Raw genomic sequence first — 24,963 nt, forward strand, 5'->3', positions numbered from 1 at the left:
ACATTCTCACATTTCTCTAGGTCCTGAGAGCAATCTGTGTTAGACTACACATCCTCCAGAGGCCCCTTCCAGCATGTGCTATTCTATGATCTGCAGTCATAGCACTAATGATGGCTGTATTTAAAGGTTTCCTATAGCAATGTTTCTGGGCTCATTTTTGACTCTGAAACTTCCGCTAATTTTCGGAATGTCATACTCACACACTGTTATGCAGGAATTGATGTTTGCCCCAAAACCATTTCTGCACTCCCACTGAAATACACTGAAAATAAACACTAGGAAAAACCTGTACTCAAATTAACTTTATTATCTCAAAAATCTGTGATAATGAAATCTGTATGTCGAGTCCCTCATGCGTAGTACAAACTCATGGGTACCATTTTAGCTGCATCACATGTTTTCAAAACTAAAAATCTAGTGACAAAGAATGTAAGCATGAAACAGGAATACTGAGCAGTATGCAATGCTTTAAAAAGTCCAAGTCTACAAAACTTTACAAAAAATTCCCTAATTATACTGAGACATTCAAAACATAATCTTGCAAGTGCAAAGAACAGCTCAAACATTTTAGAACCACTTCAAATGCTGTTAACACTTGATATACTTTCCTGTATTTCAGAGACAGATCCTACAGTATCAGTTCCAGAGCTAACATTTACTATCTGCAGTCTACTTTTGTCTCCTCTCACTCCGTTACTTGGAGCTGCTGTTTCATTTACTAGAGGAACGTGTTTCTTAGAGGAATAATTTTTGCTTTTTTCACCAGAAATACCATTGGATATTCTGCTATCATCACTTCTAATTTGTACACTGGAATCAGCAAATGAATGCAGACCAGTAGCCAACTGCCTTGCCGAGTGATGTCCTTTTGCTTGTTCATTTTGTTTGACTCTTCTCTCAGATAATACTGGAGTACTACTTCGAGGCTTATTCTCTTTATTTTGGTTAATTGTTTGAGCTTCATTTTCTCTCCACAAACCTGGCTGGTACTGCTGTCCAACAGCCTGATGTTCTCTCTTTTCTTTAAGTGATGAAAAGGCATTATTCACAGCCATCTGGGATTGAAATGTGCCAGGAAGAGGAAGTTGGATGTCTCCACCTTTGTTCTGAAACAAAAGATTCCAATGAAAAGACAGGCAACTAGAGGAGAGGGACAAGAAAAAAAAAAAAAAAAAGCCGTTTTGCAACTGCCACATATACTGGAGTCTGCAGAGCAAATTGGAGTCTTTACCTAATACAGGTAAGAGACAGAGTAATAGCAATTGAACGATCTTTATCACCTTTCAAAACAGATTTCTGAAGATTGCTAGGGTGATAATGACACAGAAATTGGCACATTACAGTTTCACATCTAGCTTCAAATCTATACCAGAGATGCATCATTTACACAAAAGCAGCCAAAACTTAATCACATCTATCATCCCAAAGCACCTGCAATTCTTTATGTTTACTAGCAATTCACTAGTAGAGAGTGTAGTCTCAACATTCTATACCACAACACCTAGCTGTTACAAGAACCCAAACTAATCACCAGTATTGGGAGGCAAGAACAAGAGTCTTCAAACCGCAAAACTGGAAATTCTCTCCACACTGTTAAAACAACCCCCAAATTTTTAACATTACATTTAAGGATCTCATGTGTTCTTGAGGAAATTAAAATAGAGTGGAAGACTTTGGATATAAGAAACACACTGGAATGCAGAATGATTCTTGGTACAACAGTTTTATTCAACTTGGACATAGCTATAGGCCTCCAGTATCTAAATTTTTAACAGCCTCTAAAAAAGCCTGGGTTTTTTTTTTCTTTGTTACAGGAATTTTAATATCTCCTTTGAAAAATCCTCAAGGTTTACTATTAATTCACAGAGTAGAAGGTCAAACTTTATGCAATATTACAAATTTGTAGTTGCCTGAAGCTCATGTCATGGCCACAGAGAAATCTATCAGGACCGGACATATACACTATAATTACTTACAAGAAAATTTATGATTTTCAGTAGGTACATTGTATAGCCTCTCCTATAAGACCAGGGTTCTTCAAAACACTATACTTCATTACTAAATGTTTCTAAGAAACCTTATCATGGTATTTTCCAATTTGAATGGATGCATTCCACTACTGGAACTTCCTATTTCAGACAAGGAAACAACAGAATTACCACCAAAGTTTAATATGTTACAAAGTACTGCAGTTCGTGCTCCAAGTGGTAAACACTTTAAAAGCTTACATTAATCACTGAATTATTATGATCTGTATAAATGCAGCTACAGCAAAGGGTTGCAGTAATAACTTCATGAATCAGGGGGATTAACAGCTAAAAAGTACATTAAAGAGTATAAAGTAGAATTGCCTCTAGCATTCCTTATAAAGACTTACTTTGTTATTCTCAGTATGTTCCTGTCTTTCTTCTTCAAAAGACTTCTCCTTTACCACGTTCACAGGCTTACTGAGAGTAGCATTCATTTGTGGATGCCCCAAAATACCAAAATCTGATTGGTCTATCCCAGCTAATACAGCAAGCTGTCCAAGCCTGTAAGGTAAATGTTTAATATAAAATCACACTAACTATTCTTACTTTTTGAAAGACTAAACATTCAAAACCAGAAGCAGAATCTGTTAAAGCTTTGAACATAGTTTTCTATTACTTTAAGTGAAGCTCAGAGTATCTTAACTTAGAAAAAACAAGCAGCTGAAGGTATTTTCTTGTCTTTGCACAAATTAGCCTGCAGAATCAAAACAAGTGTTACAAGGCTGAGAATGAAGTTCTCTAGTTAGCACTGAACTCAGAGCAGCATACTGGCAATGAGATTCCATGTCAGGCAGAACAAAGATTAAAACTCTGTCCATTCAAGCAGAAATTGATGCACATCTCCAAATCGCATAATCTCTTAACATGTCAATGACAAGCTTCACAAATACAATGATATTGGGTCATCTGCCAGCTTGTAAGTTCGCCAAACCAATCACATGTGGGTTTTCAGCCTCAGTAAAAAGCTGCAGTGATTAACTGATAGCATAGCATATGATAAAAAGAAGCTTACTGAGAAGAGCATTCTTCATGACTGGGATCCTGTAATGCTCAGTGAAGCTCCTTATTTACTATGAATAGACATAGGGCTGATATAAAGAAACTTTTTTCATGCAGTGAAATTGCATTTTTCCCTTCCTGAGAAATCTGAAACTCCTGTAGCAATGGCAACTCTACAAACCAATTGTCACAAAAATTAAAACACAGCCTCAGGGTGAACTTTACAGTAAGTCAGAATCATTGAATCATTAAGGTTGAAAAAGACCTCTTAATATTATCAAGTCCTGCCATTAATCTAACACTGCTAGGTTCATCACTAAACCATGTCCCCTAAGCACCACATCAAGATGTTTTCTGGACACTTGAAGGGGTGGCCATTTCACCACATCCTTGAGCAGCCTATTCCAATGTCTGACGACACTCTCAGGGAAGAAATTTTTTCTATGTCCCTTCTAAACCTCACCTGGCGTAACTTGAGGCCATTGTCACCTAGTTATATCACTACAATTTGCAAGTGGGAGATAGGGAGGGCAAATAAAGTCTTCTGTGATCTTCTCTGAATCCACAAAGTAGACTACAACGCATATTCATATAATTCCATTCTTGCGATGAGACTGCCATGCTTGGTCATACAAACTTTACAAGCTGGGTTCAAGCTGAAATTCTTTGAAAAATGGGAAGGATGAACCATCCTCTGACAAATTGCAAATACAGTGGTAATACAAACTTCAATCAATTTTCTGTAGTAGTAGTAGTACTACTACTACTACTACTATTACTACTAGTAGTAACAATAAATACAGACTTAAAATACAAAGGCTGGAAATACAAATCCCATGTAGATTTCCATACTTCAATTTGTGAATGGAGAGCACAAGGTAACAGGACACTCTCTGAAGGCAGTTCAACTGCATTTTGAGCCTTTCATATGGTGGGAATGTTAAGAGCCAAAGATTAGTCTTTAGATTCACTAAAGACCTGGAAACAGGCTTTAATAGAAGCTTTCTACTCTTTTGGAATAGGCTTCTTGAAAGCCTTTCCCGAAGACAGATGCATGAACTTAGCTGAACAGTACTTAGATCATGCCTTTGCCACTAGGAAAAGACTAAACAATAGGTAATTTATTTAAACATTGGTCATTTATTTTAAAAATGGCTAATTTATTTTCCTTTGCTCTCTCAGACTACACACCTAGAAATCTGGCAGGGTAGCAGGCAGCATACTTCATGGTGAGGATAATTTTGAAAAGATCTCAGGAAAAACAGCAAGACTAAAAGTGACAACCTACCCAGCATCTTTAAGGAGGTCTAAAAAAGCATGAAACTTTTGAAAAGAGTTCTCAATGCTGCCTAGAACACCTTCATCTTCCAAAATCATGTTGGTTACTGACTGTGCATGAAGAACCTCGGATAGGGAGATATTTAGACTCCTTAATCTTGCATTTTCAATTTCCAGCTATGCAGGGAAAAAAAAAAAAAGAAATTTCTTTCATTTTCAGTTTAAAAGACCCCAAAATATCAAACCTCACCTGTGTGCCTAAACAGCAGCATCATAACTGATGTAACAAGATGCAGAGTTTGCTGTACCACACACTTTCAGGTCACTGTTGCATGAGCTCTGTGCAGGTCTGCTTATCCACAGATGCAGTTCTATGCTTCCATAGATATTCCTGCAGGCACTCAAAGCCACTGGCTTAGCACTGTCTTCAATATGCACAGAATGTTACAGATCAAGTACAAGCGGAAAAATTTAGCTTCCATATTGTTTTACTTTGTATGTATTATATGACATGTTAACACCAAAGAATTTATTTTACCATTAAAAACTTTAATGAAGGCCAATGCCCGCCTTATATTCACCCCTCTATATTTGGGGGTATTATGCATACTACTGATAACTCTCCCCTGCACTGTGCATCCCAAAACTGAAAGTTTAAGATTATTCAATCTTTCTCTACAACGACCAGTAATCAAATTGATGATGAAACTGAAAACTGCATGATCACTACAGGATATACAGTTTTGTGTTTGAGGGAAGCATTAACTCACTCATTGAAGATTACAGCTATGCAATCAAGTACTAACACAGGCTTTCTGTCTTGTATTTTTTATGAGAGGATGAAAAAATTACAGATTGTGTAGTGCACTGTAGGTGATAAATAAGCAACAAAATAAACACTTTTAGAGATTAATGTTACTCATTTTAGTCCATCTCCTGGTTCAAGGTGCTAAATCCAACCAGCCTACCCTTGACAGAGGAAGATTTCTTGTAGGGGGTGTTCAGCCTAAAAAGCATTTAAGGATCTAAACAACAGACAGGTAGCAGAGCCCAATGGTGCACATCATATTACAGGAAGATGGGAACAGTCACACAAGAGGGCTACAATCTGTCTTTCAGAAGTGGGGAGTTCTTTGTGGGTATCTGCTGCGGGGTATCACCTGTTGCTAATATTTCAAAGGATATCACCGCTTTCACTTCCCCCAAATCACATGTAAGGACCAAATCCCTTTGCTTACACTACCTTACACTCAACTACATTACAAGAAATTCTGTTTATTCAGAATTTATTCAGAATTCATGCAGAAGAGTATTTTTAGGTCAGCAACAGCAGAGGGGAAACAGACCTCACAATTCAACTGTGGTAAGTTGTTCAGTTTTGTCAAAGCTGAACTGCACTTCACAACAAGTGACATGCAGAAAACCATCCAATATGGTTAATTCCTGCAGAAATAAAACTTAAAAACCAAAGGTACAGAATAAACCAAACTGAAGAACAGTTGTGACACACAGCTTTCAGCACAAATCATGGTTAGTGAGTTGGGAGACAAAGAACTATCTATGTGTACATACTGCAAATAGATTTAATCACTTTCTTGAGAAAAGCAAGTATCAGGATGTCCCAGATCATAAGTGTTTCAGAAAATGAATAAAACACATTGAAAGAGTAGCTTGAGCTGGAGTTCAAGGCTCTGGAACAGAATCAGTAGAACAAACATTACTAAACACAGATTTCATCACTGCCCTTAAGAACAGTAAACGGTCCACGTGACTTTGAACTGAAAATCTGGAAGTTACCACATTAGCAGTCATTGATAATTACCCCTAAGCAAGTGCATTCTCTGAGCAGTGCCTCCTTTAAAAGTAAATATCGTCAATAGTTAATTATCTTTACCTCTAGTAATCGTTCCTCAGCCTTTACTCTAGCTTTCTGTTCTTCCTTTAGTTTTTCCATGCATTCTTCCAGCTCCAACTACCAAAACACAGATAAACTATAATGAAATTTATCTCAAAATGTCAGATTAACATGCAATAAGAAAAAACTTAACAGCTAGCAAATGGTATTCCAAACATACCTTCTTCAAAAATACAAGACAGAGGCCTACCAATATACCATCTAGGATGCAAAATATTAAGACAGAGAAGTAGAAGTAAGTGTTATTCACTTAACAGATTTGTAAGACTGCAACAGATGACATGAAATTACAGTCCAAGTCTTTTTGGCCTATGACATAACCATCAAGAACATATGTTCTTCTCTACTTACCCTTCATTTTTTCAAGCATCATCTTTAACTAAATATATCTACATCATAAAGCTCAAATTGGGCTCTAACAAGAAATCCTTAGCAGCCATATCTAGATTTTCCAACTATACTCTTTAGCCAGGATTTTATTCCTTCCTTTATCCCTTCTTATAATTGTAAGAATACAAAATTCTGAAGAACTGTACTCTAAGTAGTCAGAATACAAAATTCTGAAAAGTAAGAACTGTACTCTTTCTAATTGGTTTCATTAGCTCTTCAATAAAAAGCTTTTCACAATTCTAAGGTTAGTGTTGAGTTAACAAGAATAAAAACAAATCCAAAACACCTAATAAAATATATTCTAGTCTTATTCATAAGATGCCTAAACCTGTATTTTAATTAAAATCTCAATTTCAGTAAGAGTAGTCAAGATTTGCAATATCACATTTTCTTGCATCCCAGCTGAGCATTATTGTCTTTAACTACAGCATTTGAACTAGGAAAACAAGCAAGAATTTTTGTTCTTGTACACCTTAACAATCTTCTGATTTAAAAGGTGAAAACTGTTCGAATTATCACACTATTCTATTTTTCAGAGATTAGACTATACAAATTAACAGTATACGAAACTTCTCCCTTTCACTTTGTGTACAAGCACATATATGTAAAAGGACACTGCATTTTGTACGCACTATATCAACCAGTTCTAAGGAGAATCAAAGATTCAAGTAGTACTGAAATAGTTTGTTTACTAGTAAAAGCTTTTCCAATGCATACTACTGCACTTCATATAAGTAACCAACTGGGAAAATTAGTGTGCAACAGAATGCATAGTAAAAATAAACCTTCTACAAATGCAAAGGTGTTATAAGTTGCAAGGTACTTTGGCAACTGGTTCCAAGATGCAGGTTCTACAACCACTCCAAGTGATGACTACGGGTCTGTCACTATTCCAGTGAAGCCCACTCCTAAAATCCCTAGACTAGTATCAACCAAGCAAATGCTGCAAGTAGAAAGCTAGTCATATTTTCATCATACTCCTATTTGAGCATCAAAGCAGATTTAGCAATATGTCTAACCTGCAGGCACAGGGTGGGGGGCAAATATCTAAGGAGAACCATCCACAAATATCATAATCTTACTGCCATCTATCTTTGAAGATGTGGAAATAATGGGAGCTACAAAACCTCTACATACACAGAAGCACAGCACAGAAAGTAGAAACCGTAATATTCTGCACTGACAACTTGGCAGTCCCCCAGCCTAGCTTTGAAGACCAGTATTAGCTATCACAGACTGAAGAATTCTTACCTTTCCATTTATAGTGCATGTGCACATGTGTAATCATTCATATTTTGAAGTTTCTAGGATGTAGGCTAGAACTCTACTTTAGAAACCATAGCTCTCTAGTATTTTTGTTGTGGATGGATATTAGATAATTTTAAAGATGAAAGCGCTGACCTTTTTCTTCAAATTGTTGGTTTGTAATGCTAAAGGTCAATGGCTTAGGCAGTAATCAAATTATTACAATTTTTTAAACAGAAATGTAGATGTTTTGCAGTGATGTTTAAACTTGATTTATCACACTCTATATGTACATAGTATTTCATGGTTATAGACTGAGTTCATAACAAAATTGAACACTGCAATTGCATCTCCTCATAAGCAGTAGCAAAGCCAGCATTTAAGGAAACTGATTTGTCACCATTGTTACAACTATATGTACATTTTAATCTTTGATTTGCTTTCAAGAAATTCACTAGTTTACACAACCCCCTAGTCTCTGTGAAGAAAAAAAAAATTAAAATTGATATCAGAGAGGTAAATGTACATCCAAGCTACAAGACTAAGCCTTCAAGTATTACAGCCCAGAAGGATAACACTGATAGACTTTAAGATGAAACTGAATATCAAAAATACAGGTAGTCCTTAGAATTACCATTAGCAGTATGTCTGTTCAACACTAGAAAGAGGTATAAAACTGAAGTTTAAAAAATTATATTTAAAAAAAATTTAGTAACTGATCAGCCATGTTCTTTTATTTGACTGCATCATACTTAAAAAAAAAAAAACAGTCACAGTGTAATCTCTACTTCTTTGCAATTCACAAAGTAGTGAGATGTAGAAAGAGTTGCCCTGATAACTAATTAAGAGTAAAGTTCACCATTTAAATCCCTAGTTAAAATTTATAAGTATGGGAGTTAACTACATACTTCATCAAAACCAACTGTGACATTTGATTCCCTCTAGTGGAAGAAGAGAGTATTTATCAATTATCAATTCTCATTTTTCATTTAAGCAAATACTAGGCTTTCACTAGCCAAGGCTTTTTTCTTTTTTTAATGAAAACACAACTAAGTACTACTACTAGTTATATTAAGTAGTATGCCTAAAGCCCCTTTTTCTGCAGAAGGATGTAGAGAAATTCTCCAAAACTTGCATACTTAAGTGAAAAAGTCTGGTCCTTCAGTCACATCAAGAGATGCCTGGAGAGCTTTTTGTTGACAAAGCAGCAGTTTAAGGAACTCCCACCCCTTACTGTTTATTCCTACTCTGCATTCCCATTGTTGCTCTAACACAACTGGTAGTCCCATTAACTGCAAGGTCTGCTACCACCAAATACACTGGACTACTTTTCAGTTGGATCAGTTCCTCAAGGCATGTCCCCTCACAAGCCACTGCATAGTAACAGCTGTTTAATGACAGTCTCATGATCAGACAGATGTTAAAAAAGGCACAAGAGAAAAAGATTGAAGCCAGAAATGAAAAGGCTAAGAGACAGAGGGAAAAGAGACAATTCAGCGGGGCAAATTTGATCGTTTGATTCTGCTGTAATGTGAAACCTGCTTTTTGTGAATGTAACAAAAACAACGGGTGAGGCACAGAATCAAGTGCAGATTGCTTAACTGGTGCTATCTGATAAGCAACCATGGCCTAAAAAAGTATTTTGGTTTTCAAATTCAGAAAGTCATGAAAATCTGGACCTTTACAAGCACACAAAAATCAAAACTTGGGTAGATTGCCAAAATTTGTGGGTTTCTCTCCAAGGAAGTTGAAATTAATCATAAATTGTCTCTTCTTTATAACTGCCCTACATGTAGTACTACAGCTAACACTGATGTGTTAGCTGTGGTATGGTCAATATGACATCCTAGAGGTCAGTAGGACAGCCCCTCCCCAGAGCACAAAACACTGCATGCCTCTGCTGTGTCTTATGAATATAATATTCTTCCCTCTCCAAAAAGCAAGAATAAATATATCAAAAGCTTTCTGCAAGCACAGTAGTTCCTACATACAGGTTTTTGGAGCAATTTACGCATGACATAGAATTCTATGACTTCAGACAAAGTGCTCTTGGTAAGAGTGTTGAAGCCACCACACAGCACAATGTCAATACATTGCACACTAACAGCAAAAGTTGCTATAAAACTAATTTCCAGCAACATGTGAAAACCTTGAACAAGAGTTCTAGGGAGAAGAAGGTCTAAAGAAAAAGTATACATCAGCTGAAAAAGCTGGTAGTTATTCATGCAGTATTTCTACAGTCCTTTTGCTTTCCACAACTCTATCCCACCCGAAACATTCCCACTACTAATAAACCTACAGCAAGTTAACTTCACTCCTCATACACAAAGACAGGTATACAGTCCAATATTTACACATACAAACAGCATATTCACCCAGCGTGGTGCTCTGACAACGACCTGCAAATCCAGACTGACTGTATATCTTATTTACAGAAGTAGTCATTGCTTTCTCTGAACAGAATTAAAATCTCAACACTTTAGAAACAGTTAACTCATTTATTCTGCCTGAGGGTGTTACCTTATAATAGTGTCAGATTACCTCAGCAGCATTACAGAGCCACTGATATATACCTTTTCTGCATCCCTTTCTTTTATAAGATTCCCAATCAAGATATTTGCACAAATAGTCTGTTTCACTACCAGGTAAGTTTTTTAAGTATCAAACAAGTAGAAGGAATAATAAAAAGCAGATTAAAAAAGTTTACTGGGTTCAATTATAAAATGAAATTCAAACATTTTCAGCTATTTCTGTAATTATTTTTAAACAACAGTCATTTCTATATTTTAGCTCTTAGAAATAACACTAAATTACTTTTATAAAGGAAATACTTGAAAGAAAATACTACAGGCAATAACATCAAAAGATCTGTGTACTATGATGCAAGATTGGAACAGAGAAATTACACATACTGCAGTTGTGTTAAGTTATTCTGAAATCCTGCTCCAAAACTGGTTATTTGTTTTATTACAATTTTCTGAATAAAACAGTTTAATTTATATAATTTGCCTTTACAGAGTCTAAGGCACTGAATATGCTTCTTACCTGTAACTGTTGATATTGTGCTACATCAGTCTTATCATCTAATGATTTCAACAAACCAGTCTGCTGGATAACGTCCTCTAAATCTTCTGTGTCTTCAGTTTCAGATGTAGAAGCACGTTCTAGTGTCACTTTCACAGGTACAGCTGTCTAGTTACACCAGAAAAGAAAACCATGCCCACTCATGGCATTACAATGTTTAGCAAAAATCAAGATTAAATCATATCAAAAGCTTAATTTAAATACAGTTGTTTCCCAGAGTCCTTTACAATGTATACACATTGCCCAGCCATACACCTAGGAAATAAATTTGCATAAAACAATATTAAAGAAAACAATCCTATGTGTGCCTATGTTGAGTATTTGTGGTGAAGATTTAGCAGCAGAGTCAGCCCCTGCAAGGCACAGCCAGGACTGCCCCACACAGGACACAGCCAGTCTCAGCTGACCCTTTGCAAGGCATAAAATGCCAGAAAGGCACAAGAGGTGGGAACAAAAAGAGTGAGAAAAGTAGAGGGAACATCAGGCAGGGAGCAAGAAGAGGTGTTCCATGGTGGAGCCAATACCCTCATTCCAGCCAGGGAAGACCTGTGTCAGAGCAGAGGGATGGGTCAAAAGAGCTGCTGCCCACAGGCATCCTAAGATACCCATGTTTTCCCAAAGGACTGCAGTCCATGGGAAGCCTACACCAGAGCAGAGGATAACTGGTGGCTTCTGCAGCCATCAGATCCTTCTGTGATGGAAATGAGATACAAAGGAGAAGGAAGAAAGATGGGGTTTTTCTTCTCCTGGTAGAGCAGCTCACAGAGAGGTGCAAAAACAAGCATATAATCCAAATCCAAGTCAGGAAAGATGGTGCAGAAAGCGTTCAGAGAAAAATGCTGTTGGTTATTCCTATTGCCTATGGAGGGACTGTGCCTATACTCCAACTCAGCTAGCTCCTAAGACTAAGAACCCAAAAGATACAGAGATAGAAATTGAAGTAAACTAACTATCAAAGAAGATTCAACCAAAGGCTGATGTAAACTACTTTTTTTATACACCTATGAGTGATAATCTTTAAAAGTATGTTCCAGTCTTAGCTTTCAGACAATGACAATGTGTTGAGAACATTTTCCTCTTTTCAGGCAGCTACCCACTAAAATAAAACCAGTGTGTGAGAGAAACAGTACCTGAATCTTCAGTGGCAATTCCCCAGCACAATCCGCTGCCCTGCCTCTGAAGTTCAGAAAAAAAAAAATCAAAACCATACTTTTGAGGAAAGTTTATAATGCTCCGAACACAAAATTCTAGGACAGGTGAAGCAGAAAGAGTAAATAAACAGCATCAGACACTGCACTATATCCCTTTAATCCTCATTACATTCTCATTTTGAATAGTACTCCCTAGTTAATCATGATTTAGAGCAACACTACTGGATGCTAACATTAATATCTTCAATAGGCATCTTGCTTAGTTAATTATTTTGAACTAAAGTCAATAGGAGAATTTGGTGTTCAGTATTTTGAAAAACAAACTTAATTACCACAGTTGCAATATAGCATTAAGAAATTTTTTTGTTTAAATAATTATATAGTCTCCATTTTGAGCGGCCAAGATCTAGGGAATGGATTTAAAAAACAAAAACAAACAAGAATTGTTTCAAAAGACAGCTTTCATGTGTAAGTTTTTTTCAGTTTTATTTTAATTTACCGCTCTTAGATGATCACAATAATTATGCCGGTATTGAGTGGGGTGAAGCAGAAAAAAGAGGCAGGAAAATACCTAAGCACCGTGGACTGGATCTCAAGCCAACTATATTAAAAGTTTAGAATGCTAAACGTGCCTCTTCAGCTATGATACATTTGATAAATCATAATTAACAAAAGAACAAGCAGAGAAGGTAGATTTCGTTGTGGTGGGGTTTTTTGCTGCATATGAGTGGCTATCATGTATTTTTGTGTATTTTAAATCCTTACTAGAGAAGAATTTATGTAAAATCCTCAAAATTTATATAAACAGAAAAAACTCTGACAACAGTTACAACATTCTGTAACTTTCAAATCATATTTTAAAATGCTAACATTGCTCTCTACTGTATTTATCATGCAAATTTTATGGTTTAGTATTTTCTCTTGTACTATGAAAACCTCACCTGTATCTCTTTGCACGTTCTGCAGTCCGCCAAGGAAGGAAGCCCTTTGTGCCTGGTGGTAGTGGTTTTGGTGAGTAACTCTCTCTCACAGTAAAATTTTTCTTCCCAGGACTTACAGATTTTTTAGATGATAATCCTGAATTGAAGAGCAAGACCAGAAGAAAAGACAAATGATACCTTATTATTCACATGCGAATTCACAGCTTACTGTTCATCAAATTTTCTATGAGATAAATAAGGACTGTAGGAAATCTGACATTCAGTCTAATTTTGCTAAAAAAAAAAAAAAAACTTGATCCAAAACCTTGAGATTATAAGATGGTATACTTAACTGCTGTTAGGTTGATGAAAGACAAGCTGGTTTTCAAAAAAGGAGGCAAAGTTTTGTAGCAGAAGAGCTTAGAGGGTTTTAGACCATCCACCACAGACATTAAAGGCATCTATGTGTTTCAAATTGCCCTCTAGTGTCTTTAGAGTGAAGAACATTAATTTATTTATGGGCAAAATAATTAAAAAGAAAGCTGATACTCATGCAGATCACTTGTACAGGACACCAGCAATCTCTTCCTTTCAGAGCAATAATAAGAAAAAGTACGGTTTACTGGTCTGGTATTTTGCTGTTTAAATCATACAGCATCAAAGTAGACTGAGAAAGAAACCTAATGTGGATCATCATTAGAATATCTACCAGGAGTAATTAAACTTTTTATCAGGGCAAGAGGAGCCTCACATTCTCTCTAAGCCAGAAACCGGTGAGTCTTGAAAACTAATCATCTTATATTTCCTACAGTTAAACTAGTGAGAACCCAGATTATTGTTTTTCTGAGATCAGTACAATAACTGATTTTGTAATGGTTTAGAAATGCATCACTTTGTTAATAGGATTCAAAATCTCAACTCATTCTGAACATAATAAACTGGATAGTTTTCACCTTGACTTCGTCCTTCTCTTAAAAAAACAATCCCAAAGCACATAAAAACCCCACACACAACAAACAACCCCCAAAACAGAAAAAAAGACAAAAAACCACAAAACCCTCCACAACCACATTTGCCAGGCATTTTTTCCTCCCACTACCACCCAGATCACTTACCTCTCTGCTTCCAGATAACTAGAGTGAAGACAAGAGACAGTGAAATGTATTACAATGAAATTTTTAGTAGCTTACTGAAAAATGTTGAGTATCACGAGTATCAGTACTTAATTATAAATATTCAAGATACCTTTGTTATTTTAAACATACTATTTATAGTAAGTTTACATGAAGTTAAAAAATGTCTTAGAACACTTTGTACATCAGTTAAAAAATGCATGTTTGCTTGTTCTGGACAGCCTGCTACAAAAAGATTACAACAGCAGGAGAACTAGACAACTTACTACTGCCAAGCTTTGCAGAAGTGAAAGCTTGTGGAGATACAGAATAAATATGTGCAATGCTTCCATACATTTTAAAGTCAGCTTATCCTACTATTTTTCCAGCCATGTTTCTAGCAGCACTAGAAACAAGAGTAAGTTTCCTAGAGATACCAACGATAATACAAGATGCATTATATCATTAAGAAGAAACATTTTTTTTCTATTTGGAGACAAATGTTCTGTAAAACACTAATATTTAGACCCATCATACATTTTTTTTAATTTAAGCTCTTAAGCATTAAGATAACATTTTCTAGACAAAATGTACTATATACAGAAAAAACAAAGAATTACCAATCCGAATAGTAGCTTTTCCTTTCCGACCACTTCCTAGGACAATAGTTCTTTTCTTTGGCTTAGTTTTCAAAGCATCTTTGGAAGACGGAGACATCAGCCACTTAAACTAGAATTTGGTTTATTTTTTAAAGAAAAAGAAATCTGTTTAGCAACTGACAGTTGAAGAGATGTTATTTAAAATTAGTTTGTCAGATCTAGAGAACACTGTGCTTACAGGAAACTTTATAAGCTGTAAAATCAAGAAAAAACAGAAGTCTCACAAGGTCCAAATTTAAGCAGATGATAGTGTACATTACCAGAAAGTGTTCCCAAAACATCACTACAATATCCCATCCAGTATTATCCTTTCTCCTGTGGAAAACATTCTCCTTCTATAGCAAAAATCTCTCAGCATTAACCCTATAAAGAGGCAACTCTGGCTTCTGCACTTCATTCTCAGACAACTGGCTTGATAGGAATGACTGGCTCAGACCAAAGCTCTCCAGAGTAATAAAAGCTTCCCCAATGCAATTTTGTATTACTGATAAAGTCAGTATTTTAAAAAACACAAAGTTTATTATTATTTGCCTGTAATGAAAATTCATCCTTACAAAGTATAAGCCCCAAAGTAAAATTAAAAGACAGTGATGATCGAAGGCCACAGCTGTACTTCCAATTTCACTTCCTTACAGCAAGAGTTCTATTCTAAAGACTCCCCTTGCCCTGATAGAAAGTTTAATTACTCCTGGCAGATATTCTAAAATTACTCAGCTAAAATTACTTACTTTTCAGTGTGCATCACTAATACAAGGTCTAGTGCTGGAGCAGTCATTGAATAAAATACAGATGACACTAACACAAAGCTTGTCTCACATGGTCCTAAATCCCACATCAGAGTACTAGAAACAGTATGCCAGAGCTATTCCCATCTAAAGCATTAGAATGATTAAAATGCCATTACTGTGCTCTAAGTTTAATTCAAATTCATCATTGTCAAGAAGATCTTTTTCTTTTCACATTGGATACAATTAAACCTTGTATAAATTTTGCTGTGTCTCTAGGTGGGTCTGGTCCCTGCGCAAGTGAATTGATCATTTTAAACTAAAACACACCCAGAAAGTGTAAAATTAATTTGCAAGCTTCTAAGAGCAAAAGTAATTTTAATTTTGTTTTGCCAGACACCTAAAAGAGCAGCGTTACTAGGTTAAATCCAAAGTTCATCTAGCACATAGCCTGTCTCATCTCTGCTCTTGCTGTAAACCATCCAAGCATCCAAGCACAAAAACAGCAAAATATAAAACCAGTGCTCTGAAAGTATCCTGTTTTGTAGACACCTTCAATGGATTTTCCCTTGAGCTATTTATAGTCTCTCAGAAACCACACAAACTTTCATCACCTATTACACTTGGACATACTTATGATTACATATCTGTGATTTCACCACTACATAGTGCTGCTAGAATATATAGCTTTTGTTTTAGCAAAGGCATCAATTAGCAGTAGACAATTACTCTTGCAAACCCAAAAAGAAGGTCCAGAACAGAATCAACTACATGCTACTGAAAAACAAACACTCACTTTTTACACAAAGCAGGATGGAAGGAAAGACAGATGTGACTAGCAGAAGAAGCAAAGCTATGTAGTAAGCCAATGGAAGTATTTCTTCATCCATGTTGTTAATGAAGTATAAAGAATTACTAGCAGTGCTAATAAAACTTAAGATACCACACTAACTGGCTGAATATAAAACTAAAGTCTTGAGTCAAGTAATCTTTTAGTACATGGGAGATTTCCCAGAGTTGCTTCTTTCCATGGTCTGGCTTTCCACTTATCTTTAGCATTTCCAGGTAGATGTTATATTCCCGTGATTCCTGTGATATTTTCTACGTTTTAATCCCATCTGCCAAGCAGAGAGAGTACTTCTTCACAACCAACCTCAACTTCTCAAAAAATGTCTTCTAGAGATGGAAGTGGGGAACTGTAATAATCCTCCAGAAATTCTGTACACAAACTTTCCGTTTATTTGACAGTCTCTACACATCCACAGCTCTATCTTTATTTAATCTTTTCAAAAACCAAAAGAGCATTAAATTCCAACACAAGAACTGGGATTGCTGGGACTTCTTTGAGAACTGAATCACATTTCTGTATATTTGAACAGTATACCTAATGATAAACAGTCTAGATATTCAGTTTATGTGCATTACTGTGAACTCTCTGTGGACAGTTAGACCAAGTTGAATGGGGGTAATGTACTTAAACTGAGCTCTGTTGTCATAGATGGTCTGCATTGAAAGGACAGGCTTGAGCAACTTTAAAAATTTTGGGTTACAGAAGTTAGAGACAAGAAATAAGTTCTAAAATAAATTAAGTGCTAAATTCCAAATTGTGGTTTCCTTTACTTTTTAGTTAGAATTTACTATTACCATGTTGACAAGGACCTATGTTGTAGAAAGCCGTCCAGCAGTCCTGGAGCAACATTTAATTAATATTCTATGGTAATACCCAAATACACACACATTTCCATTTTTCTTTCCATTAAATAGATATCCAGGTTTTATTACGTGTGACAGTTTTAATTCCATAAGAAATCATACATGGAAAGAAATACAGAAACATGTTCATTATAGTAGTTTTAGGTTTCCCCCTAGAGAGTGGGGTTTTTTTTCATTTGTACTGAGTCAAACTTCTGTTTAGAACCAGAATAGCTGTTTCAGATTCATTCTGAAAAAAGTCATCCTTTAAAAAAATAAATACAATGGAATCTATAAAGAAAATCCCAAATTCATTCCAAAATGTGTAAAACACACCTCTGAGTCAGCACTGCTTCCATTCTTGAGAACTCTTTCAATTATCTTTTTCATTAGACCATGACCTAGAATGAATTACAACACGGTTTTAAGAATTTTCTGTAACAGACAATTCTTTTTGTGAACAAACAGATCATTGACTAGTAAGTAGATATTACCTATCCTGGTTGTTCTCTTATGTTAAAAATGTTTAGCAAATTATCGTGGCATGTTCTTTTTTTCTTGAAAGTAGTTTACCTTTCCCCATATAGTAAATGAAGAAGAAAAAAAAAAACAACAACCACACAAAGAGAATAAATACAGACACAGATACATACCAATTAATGGATTTTTTCTTACGTCAAGTACCACTAATGTTGTGTTAGTTTGAAGAGCATCTAATAATGACCTTGCTCCTTCATTGGATATTCCGCACTGCTGCAAATCAAGTGCTAAAATGTTTAAGGAGGGAAAAAAAAAAATCAGTAGAGGTAGTATCACATTTAGTTAGTAATTTAATTAATATCTAAAAAAATTAATCCTGCTGAAAACCTCCATTTCAGAGAAAATGAAGCATGAGAACTGAGGACATGATGGTAACAGTCATCAAAAAAGTGTAAAAACCGGAGTATTGCTTTCAAAGATCACAACTAGCACTTTTCAACATTAAGAAACAGCTGTTAACATCTGCAGAGGAGGTAATATGAACCACTCTACAACCACTGTGGGCAACCTGTGGCAGTGTTCAGTCATCCTCAAAGTAAGAGGATTTCATCATGTTGAGGAAAAACCTCCAGTGTTTTCATCTCTACCCACTCCATCTTGCCTTGTCCACAGGTACCACTGGAGAGAGTCTGTCTCCATTTCCTTTACATCCTCCTTTCAGATATTTGGACACCTTGATTCCACTCTGAGCCTTCTCTTCTCCAAGCCAGAGTCCTAGCTTTCTCAGCCTTTTCTGAAATCGGAGCTGGTTAAGTCCCTTCATCTTAGAGGCAATTCACTGGACTCTCTCCAGTAGCTCCAGTTCCCTCCTGTACTGCACATTCCATGGCCTCACTTGTGCTGAGTAAAGAGGAAGAATCACCTCCCTCAACCTGCTCAAAAAGTCTTTGCTTAATGCATCCCAAACACTAATGGCTCTCTCTGCCACAAAGGCACCTCACTGTTTCATGGACAGCTTACTGTCCACCAGGATCTGCAGCACCCTTTCTGCAAAGCTGCTTTTCAGCCACACAGTCCCTGCATGTTCTAGTGCACAGATTATTCCTGTCCAAGAGCAGGACTTTGCACTTCCTTTTCTTAAACACCACGAAGTTCCCATCAGCTCATTTATCCAGACAGCAGAGGTCCCTCTAGATGGCAGCACATCCTTGCCTTTCTAGGGATCCAAGAAAGACTGAAGTTTCCTGAGTCCTTCTTCCCAGACTACTTGAAAATAGGCAAGACAATAGCTATCCTCCTCCAGTCCTCAGGCACACTCTCCCAAATCACCATGATCTTTCAAAGGCTACTGAGAGTGACCTCAAAATTAAATCAGCCAGCTCCCTCAGCACTTGTGAACGCATCCCATTACGGCCTATGAATGGCTGTTTGTCCAGTTTAAGTATTCTCTAATCTGATCCTCTTTCATCAGGATGGATGTTATCTGTAGACCTGCCTCAAACTAGAAAACAAAACTATAAAACAGGTATTTTATTCCACACACAGAATGCTATGATTTACACCAGCACTATTAGTAGTTTTGTATAATTACTAGGTATAGCAATACATATATTGCAGAACAAATTCATTCTCAAAGATACTGACAGACAATACTAAATAACACAACAGTATTCAGATACTTCAAAAGAGGAAGAGAAATTTCTTTGGGAAAAAAAAAAGAGTACTCTTCCCAAGCAACACAGTAAGCTACTCCTCTGGCTGCAACTGTTATAACTGATAATTTTAAGTCTTCTGCCTGCCACTACTATATTTTAAGAGATGCAGTAGTGAGATATAGAGATAGTAGAAAAGATATTAGTAGAGATAAAGAGATATGGAGATCCTGCTGAAATCCTTACAGCAACTAGTAACAAGCAGATATGCAGTATATCAGGAATTTGCTGGTATAGACCAAGTTCCACATTATATGGAATATCTCATTACATATACATTAGTATGTCTATAGTTACTATGTAAGGAAACTCCTGAATTACTCTGTTGCTCATTAGTAAAAGACTTAGTAATACCTTTTAGCCAAAGGTCCTCTCCTAGACAGTCCGCAAAGGCACTTGCTCCTCTATCTCCAACAAGCATGTTGCAGTTCAAAGTAATCCGCCTCAAACCTGTCATATATTCAAGGTCAGGTCTCCTGTAACGTAGGCTGTCAGCCCAAGCTTGACCATGTCTTCTTATTGCCTGGTGCTTTGCAAACAAAGAAGCTGTTAACAAGTGAAATGGCAAAGCCATAATTGAGAACAGGATGACAAGTTACCTTTTTCTGTAAACCATGTTCAATGGCTTGAATGTTGGTATAAGAAATATATGCTGGTATAAGTACACCATTCCTGAGTTCAAGAAACATAACTAATTTTTAAACCTTACTGTTAAGTCATAATTGTTGTGATTGCCCAGTTTGCAACACAAATTATTAAACTTGGCTACAAATTATTTTATCACCTTCTTTTGACAGACACTTTCAAGGCACATTGAATAGGAAATAAATACATACTATGAAAATTTTGTGCTTTCACAGAAATCACAATTAACACTAATTAAAACACAGTACCAGGCAGAAATCTCCTGATCATTTAATCAGCAGCTTCTGAATTGTAAACTTGATTATTCTTACTCAGAATACTTGAGACGTTTTTCAAAATTATTGACAATGAAAGAAACACCCTGAAAACAGGTGTCAGATGTTTACAGGCCTAGTCCTTATTTAAAGAAAATACTTTATTATTTATGTTTTTTTCTAATAAATAGCAAATTTAAATTCCACACCAGTAAACTAAACTTTTGTCATACAAATTCACACCTTTCATAAGAACATACACTTAATTTTGGTATTCACACAAGCTCATGAAGTGCATTAACAGATTTTGGACTTTAAAGCAGAAGTAAAAAATTAAATTTATTAAGTTCTTACAAACACTCTATCCTAAGAAAGTTCATTAAATTACCTTTAATAAATTGGCTATATGTTCTGCCCCTCGCCACGTGAGGCTACATGCTGTGAAGTTAAGAAATCTGATAGTAGCTATATTCTTTATACTCTGACAGATTGCTAAAGAAAACAAAAGCACACATGTTATCTACACACAGCATTTCCACATTATCAGAACATGCTTCTTCATCAGCCTATTAAGAGACAGCTTTAAGAGCCAAAAGCTTTGACAAAGAACTAGTGTTGAAATACAGACTGTATTTTCAATACAATTAACGTGTTCTAAATTCATACATTTCTAGTGCAAATGTTCAGCAAAGAATACCCGAACAAGTTAGAAAATATTTGATTTCAATTTACTTATAGAAGCTTAAGCAAATCAGGAAAGGGTGAAGAAATACAAATGCTGTTTTAGATAAAAGTATAAACATCACTATAAAGTAGTATATATATTTACTAGCCTGAAGTGAAGAAATTCAAGTCCTTAAATGCTACTGAGTTATGCAGAATAAAGTAAAGATTGTTCTTATAATCTCCATAGACAAATTTAAAATAGGAACGGAAATACTGAAAATTTTGCGTACCTATTTGGAAACTTAAAAGAGAAAAGTATATTTACAAGTTTTGATTCTGAACTTACTTTCCAACCCTCCATCTCCAATTGGACAGTGGGCTAAAGAGACATTTTCCAAAGATGAAGCTGTGGCCAAGCCCTGAAGAATAAAACAAACAATGTTGTTACCTGGTTGAAAAGAAGAAGGAAAAAAAAAAAAAAAAAAGACCAAACCACTCATCCTCTGTTCCTTACAAGAAACTCTAGGGGATTCAAACAAAGGTCAAAACCAGCAAACATTCACCTTCAGTTTAAGTGTGTTCATTTCTTTAGCTTGCAGAGGAAGCTTGCCTGTGGGCAACCAGCAGCAACCCCCCGCCAGAAGTCAGTCATGTGCAAACTGGAGCTTTCCAGTAACACATCTGAGGATCAATTTCTATCTCCTTGGTGTCCCACAACTTCCCTTCTACCACATACATGCACAGTGGTTTCAGTCATAAGTCTATGACCTACACCTCAAATACATGGCAGAGATGTTGCTAAGATCTTTCTAGTAAGCCTTGTGTTTCTGAGACATTCAGTTAAGACCAGGTCATGCTGAAAGTCTCAGCAGAATCATTCTTTATGTATGTGTAAAGACTACATAAGATATCTTTGCATGTATTGTCTGCAACAAATACATGCAAAGATTAGTTGCTACTATTCTCTGTTCTGGGCAATTTGTATATTTTGTACTATATGTACTATGTATTTGTACATACTATTATATTCCCACCTTAGTTAAAAGTGCTAGGTCTCTTTCCCTCAGAAGCAAACCCTGCAGTTCTAAATGTTTTAGTACATCTGATATACTGAGACAGCCTTTCACAGCTTTGCATAGTTGGCCAGTCAAGTCTTTTGGCAGAGTTGCTGGAATTCTCCTTCTAAAGTAAGTTTTGTATCTTTCAACACCTAGTGAAAAATAAAAACCATACATCAGTAAAATCCAGTCTGTATTGGCTTAAAAGCAATTATAATCATACCTTCCTTGTTGTTTTGTACTTTCTTAAATTATAGCAATTCCTTAGGCATAAGAATTCCTCCCTCCACGTATTCAATCACACAGATGTTTTATGCAAAAAGTTTTAACAAGCATACATCAACATACTTATCTTTTATCTTTTACCTGATTCTTCAAGACCATGTTGATGTAAACTTCTTATTTTAATAGAAGCCAAAGTCTTATTATGCCTGAGAGCATCCAGAAGTGGTGCCCAATCAGTAGCTTTGATGTGATCCACAATGAGATCAATAGCATCACGAGTCACGTTAGCCTTCACAGCTTTCAGAGGGAGAGAGCCTTGAAGTTCACAAAGATGTTCATAATATGAGAAGAAATCCAGCATGCACTGTCTTCTTAATTTGACTGACTCAATCATTTCTTTTATGCACTAAATTTCTCTCTAAAATAAGAAAGAGGAAAAAAGCCATAAACTTTTCTTTTCAATACATAACTAACTTGCATCACAGTGCCAATTCAACACGCATATTCAAAACATGAAAATGTTCCTGGATATTCTCCAGCATTTACTAATCTTTAGTGTGTAGCTAAAAACCTTATGTCTTATGATGCTTACTATCTGTGCAAGTAAAGTTGCATGAGTAAAGGGCTAGGGGAAAAAATACCAAACACCAAAAAACAACTCATCTGTATTTTTATTCTCCTCACTCTAACAGGTATAACAAGAACACAAAAGCCCAGATCTTTAAGCAGGGACTGCTGTAGAGATCTTGCTTTCATCTTAAGATTTAACTTTGTAGCATCAAGGTCTGCCCAAAAGCCTTGGACACTCCCTGACCCACTATCAAGGGAAACATACAGAGCCAGTTGTGAACTTCTCTGCTACTTCAGTTAAGTCTAAATTATCATCATACATTATAAAATTTGATTTCCTAAATATCTTTGCTATTGCATACCGGATATACATATCCCAGTAAAATTCACTAAGCACTTTTCAGGCATAAGGTTTTGTTAAACTTTAGTACCCACAGAGAATAACACTACCAATTTCCAAACAGAATCTCTAAATACTGCTATGACATAGCTATTAAGAGTTAAGGAATTCTACTGTCTCAATAGGGACACTTGTCAGTATATTTAGAAAATACATTTATTTATTTATTTATTTATTTATTCTCAGGACAACATTAAGTATTCCACATAGGATATCACACATTGCAAACTTTTTTTCTTATTTGTCACAGACTAGAAAGCTTTAACCAATCTTCTCAAATATTCTGTATGTTAAATTAAGACAAGTTATACTGGACACGTGAGGACAGCCATTTGTAAAAGCATAGTTTAGAAAAATAATATATTTTTAGCATCTAAATGACTGGAAATATAGTAAGATATTAATTCTAATAATACAGTTCCTCCACACACTTTTACCTTTTTTTAGCTCTGATTTACTAGCATTTAATGACCACACTGTGGCCATAGGAACAGAAATTACTGAATTATAATCTTACACTTTGGGTTCGGAAAATGACCACCAGGTTTAAGGCACCAATGGCTTCTGGTAATGTATAAATGTGCAAAATATTAGCCTTTTTTCTCCAGAGCTTAAGCAATATTCTCTTCATGGAGGCTTTCACTGCAACATCTTAACATCCCACCTCTAACTGAAGAAAGGAGCTCCTGGCCCTACCGCTGAAGTTTAACCCACTTGTAGGAAGAGACAAAAAGAACAAACTAATCAGACCCAAAAGCTTTCCAAAAGGAAAACTATATAAATTTGAACTCTTCTGCACTGAAGGTGCAACCAACCTGATACCACCTTTGACCTGAGTAGTTCTGAGAATGTATACAGACGATACTTATCTACTCAATACGGATCCAAGAAATCACACTAGCTGGCCAGAAATTACGAGAAATATACAGCACACAGTAAAACTGAAAAATCCAGCTCCATGCTAGGAGTTTTCTGGAACCTGTGAGTTTGTAGCGATTAAAATAACCAGCTGGCTAAATGTATACAGGGCGGGCAAACGGCACCCAGGAGCACTGCCAGCAGCAGCCACGGCCAACGCCGACCGGCGGAGCACACGGGGAGGCCGAGCCGCGCTCACCCGGGGCGGGCGCGCCTTGCCAAGCGCGGCCTGGGGCCCTGCCGCGGCCAGGCACCCGTCACTGGACGTGGTGCACAACTGCGTTTAAGGATGTAACACAGCACCCAGCGACAGACAGCTACGGTTAGCACCGGGGTAATAACAGCGGGGCTTTTATGCTACACCGACTCAAGACCGACACCGATTCAGGGAATCACTTCAGACCGCACACCACTGAGCGGGCATCAAGAGAGGGCTGGGCTGTCCGCCACCACCTCGAGGGCTCTTGCCAGAGGCGGCCTGGAACAGACATCAGCAGGGTCGCTCCCGCGCCCACAACGGCCCCAACACCCCCGGCCCTGACGCCCCCATCTTCCCGGAACCGACTACGGCTCGCTCCGCGGGCACCCCGCTCCGCCTCCGCGCGCACCCCGCTCCGCCTCCGCGCCGCGGGCCCGCCGTTACCGCTGTTAGGCGCCGCTAACCGGCGCTGCGCACCGTTACCCGCCGTCACCCGGCACTGGGCACCGCTACCCGCCGTCACCGGGCACTGCGCACCGTTACCCGCCGTCACCGGGCACTGCGCACCGCTACCCGTTGTTCCCCGGCAGTGAGCGCCGTTCCCGCACCCCGCGCCTGGGCCCGGCGCCGTTGGAG

General features: G+C 37.0%; 1 protein-coding gene across 1 annotated transcript; it reads right to left on the reverse strand.

Moving 5' to 3' along the window:
• Nucleotides 1-346: 346 nt before the first annotated feature.
• On the reverse strand, nt 347-24,963 carry CEP78 (centrosomal protein 78). Its single transcript, XM_058823669.1, has 17 exons — nt 24,835-24,963; nt 22,382-22,658; nt 21,992-22,167; nt 21,304-21,376; nt 20,680-20,783; nt 19,747-19,921; nt 17,854-17,967; nt 17,537-17,601; nt 14,745-14,853; nt 14,128-14,145; nt 13,034-13,169; nt 12,072-12,117; nt 10,903-11,049; nt 6,202-6,279; nt 4,318-4,484; nt 2,378-2,531; nt 347-1,106 (listed from the first exon to the last, which is right to left on the reverse strand). The coding sequence occupies exons 2-17, from the start codon at nt 22,632-22,634 to the stop codon at nt 579-581; spliced, it is 2,343 nt and encodes a 780-aa protein (XP_058679652.1). The 5' UTR covers nt 22,635-22,658; nt 24,835-24,963; the 3' UTR covers nt 347-578.

Source organism: Ammospiza caudacuta, chromosome Z (genome assembly GCF_027887145.1).
Source record: "Ammospiza caudacuta isolate bAmmCau1 chromosome Z, bAmmCau1.pri, whole genome shotgun sequence".
Classification (NCBI taxonomy): Eukaryota; Metazoa; Chordata; class Aves; order Passeriformes; family Passerellidae; genus Ammospiza; species Ammospiza caudacuta.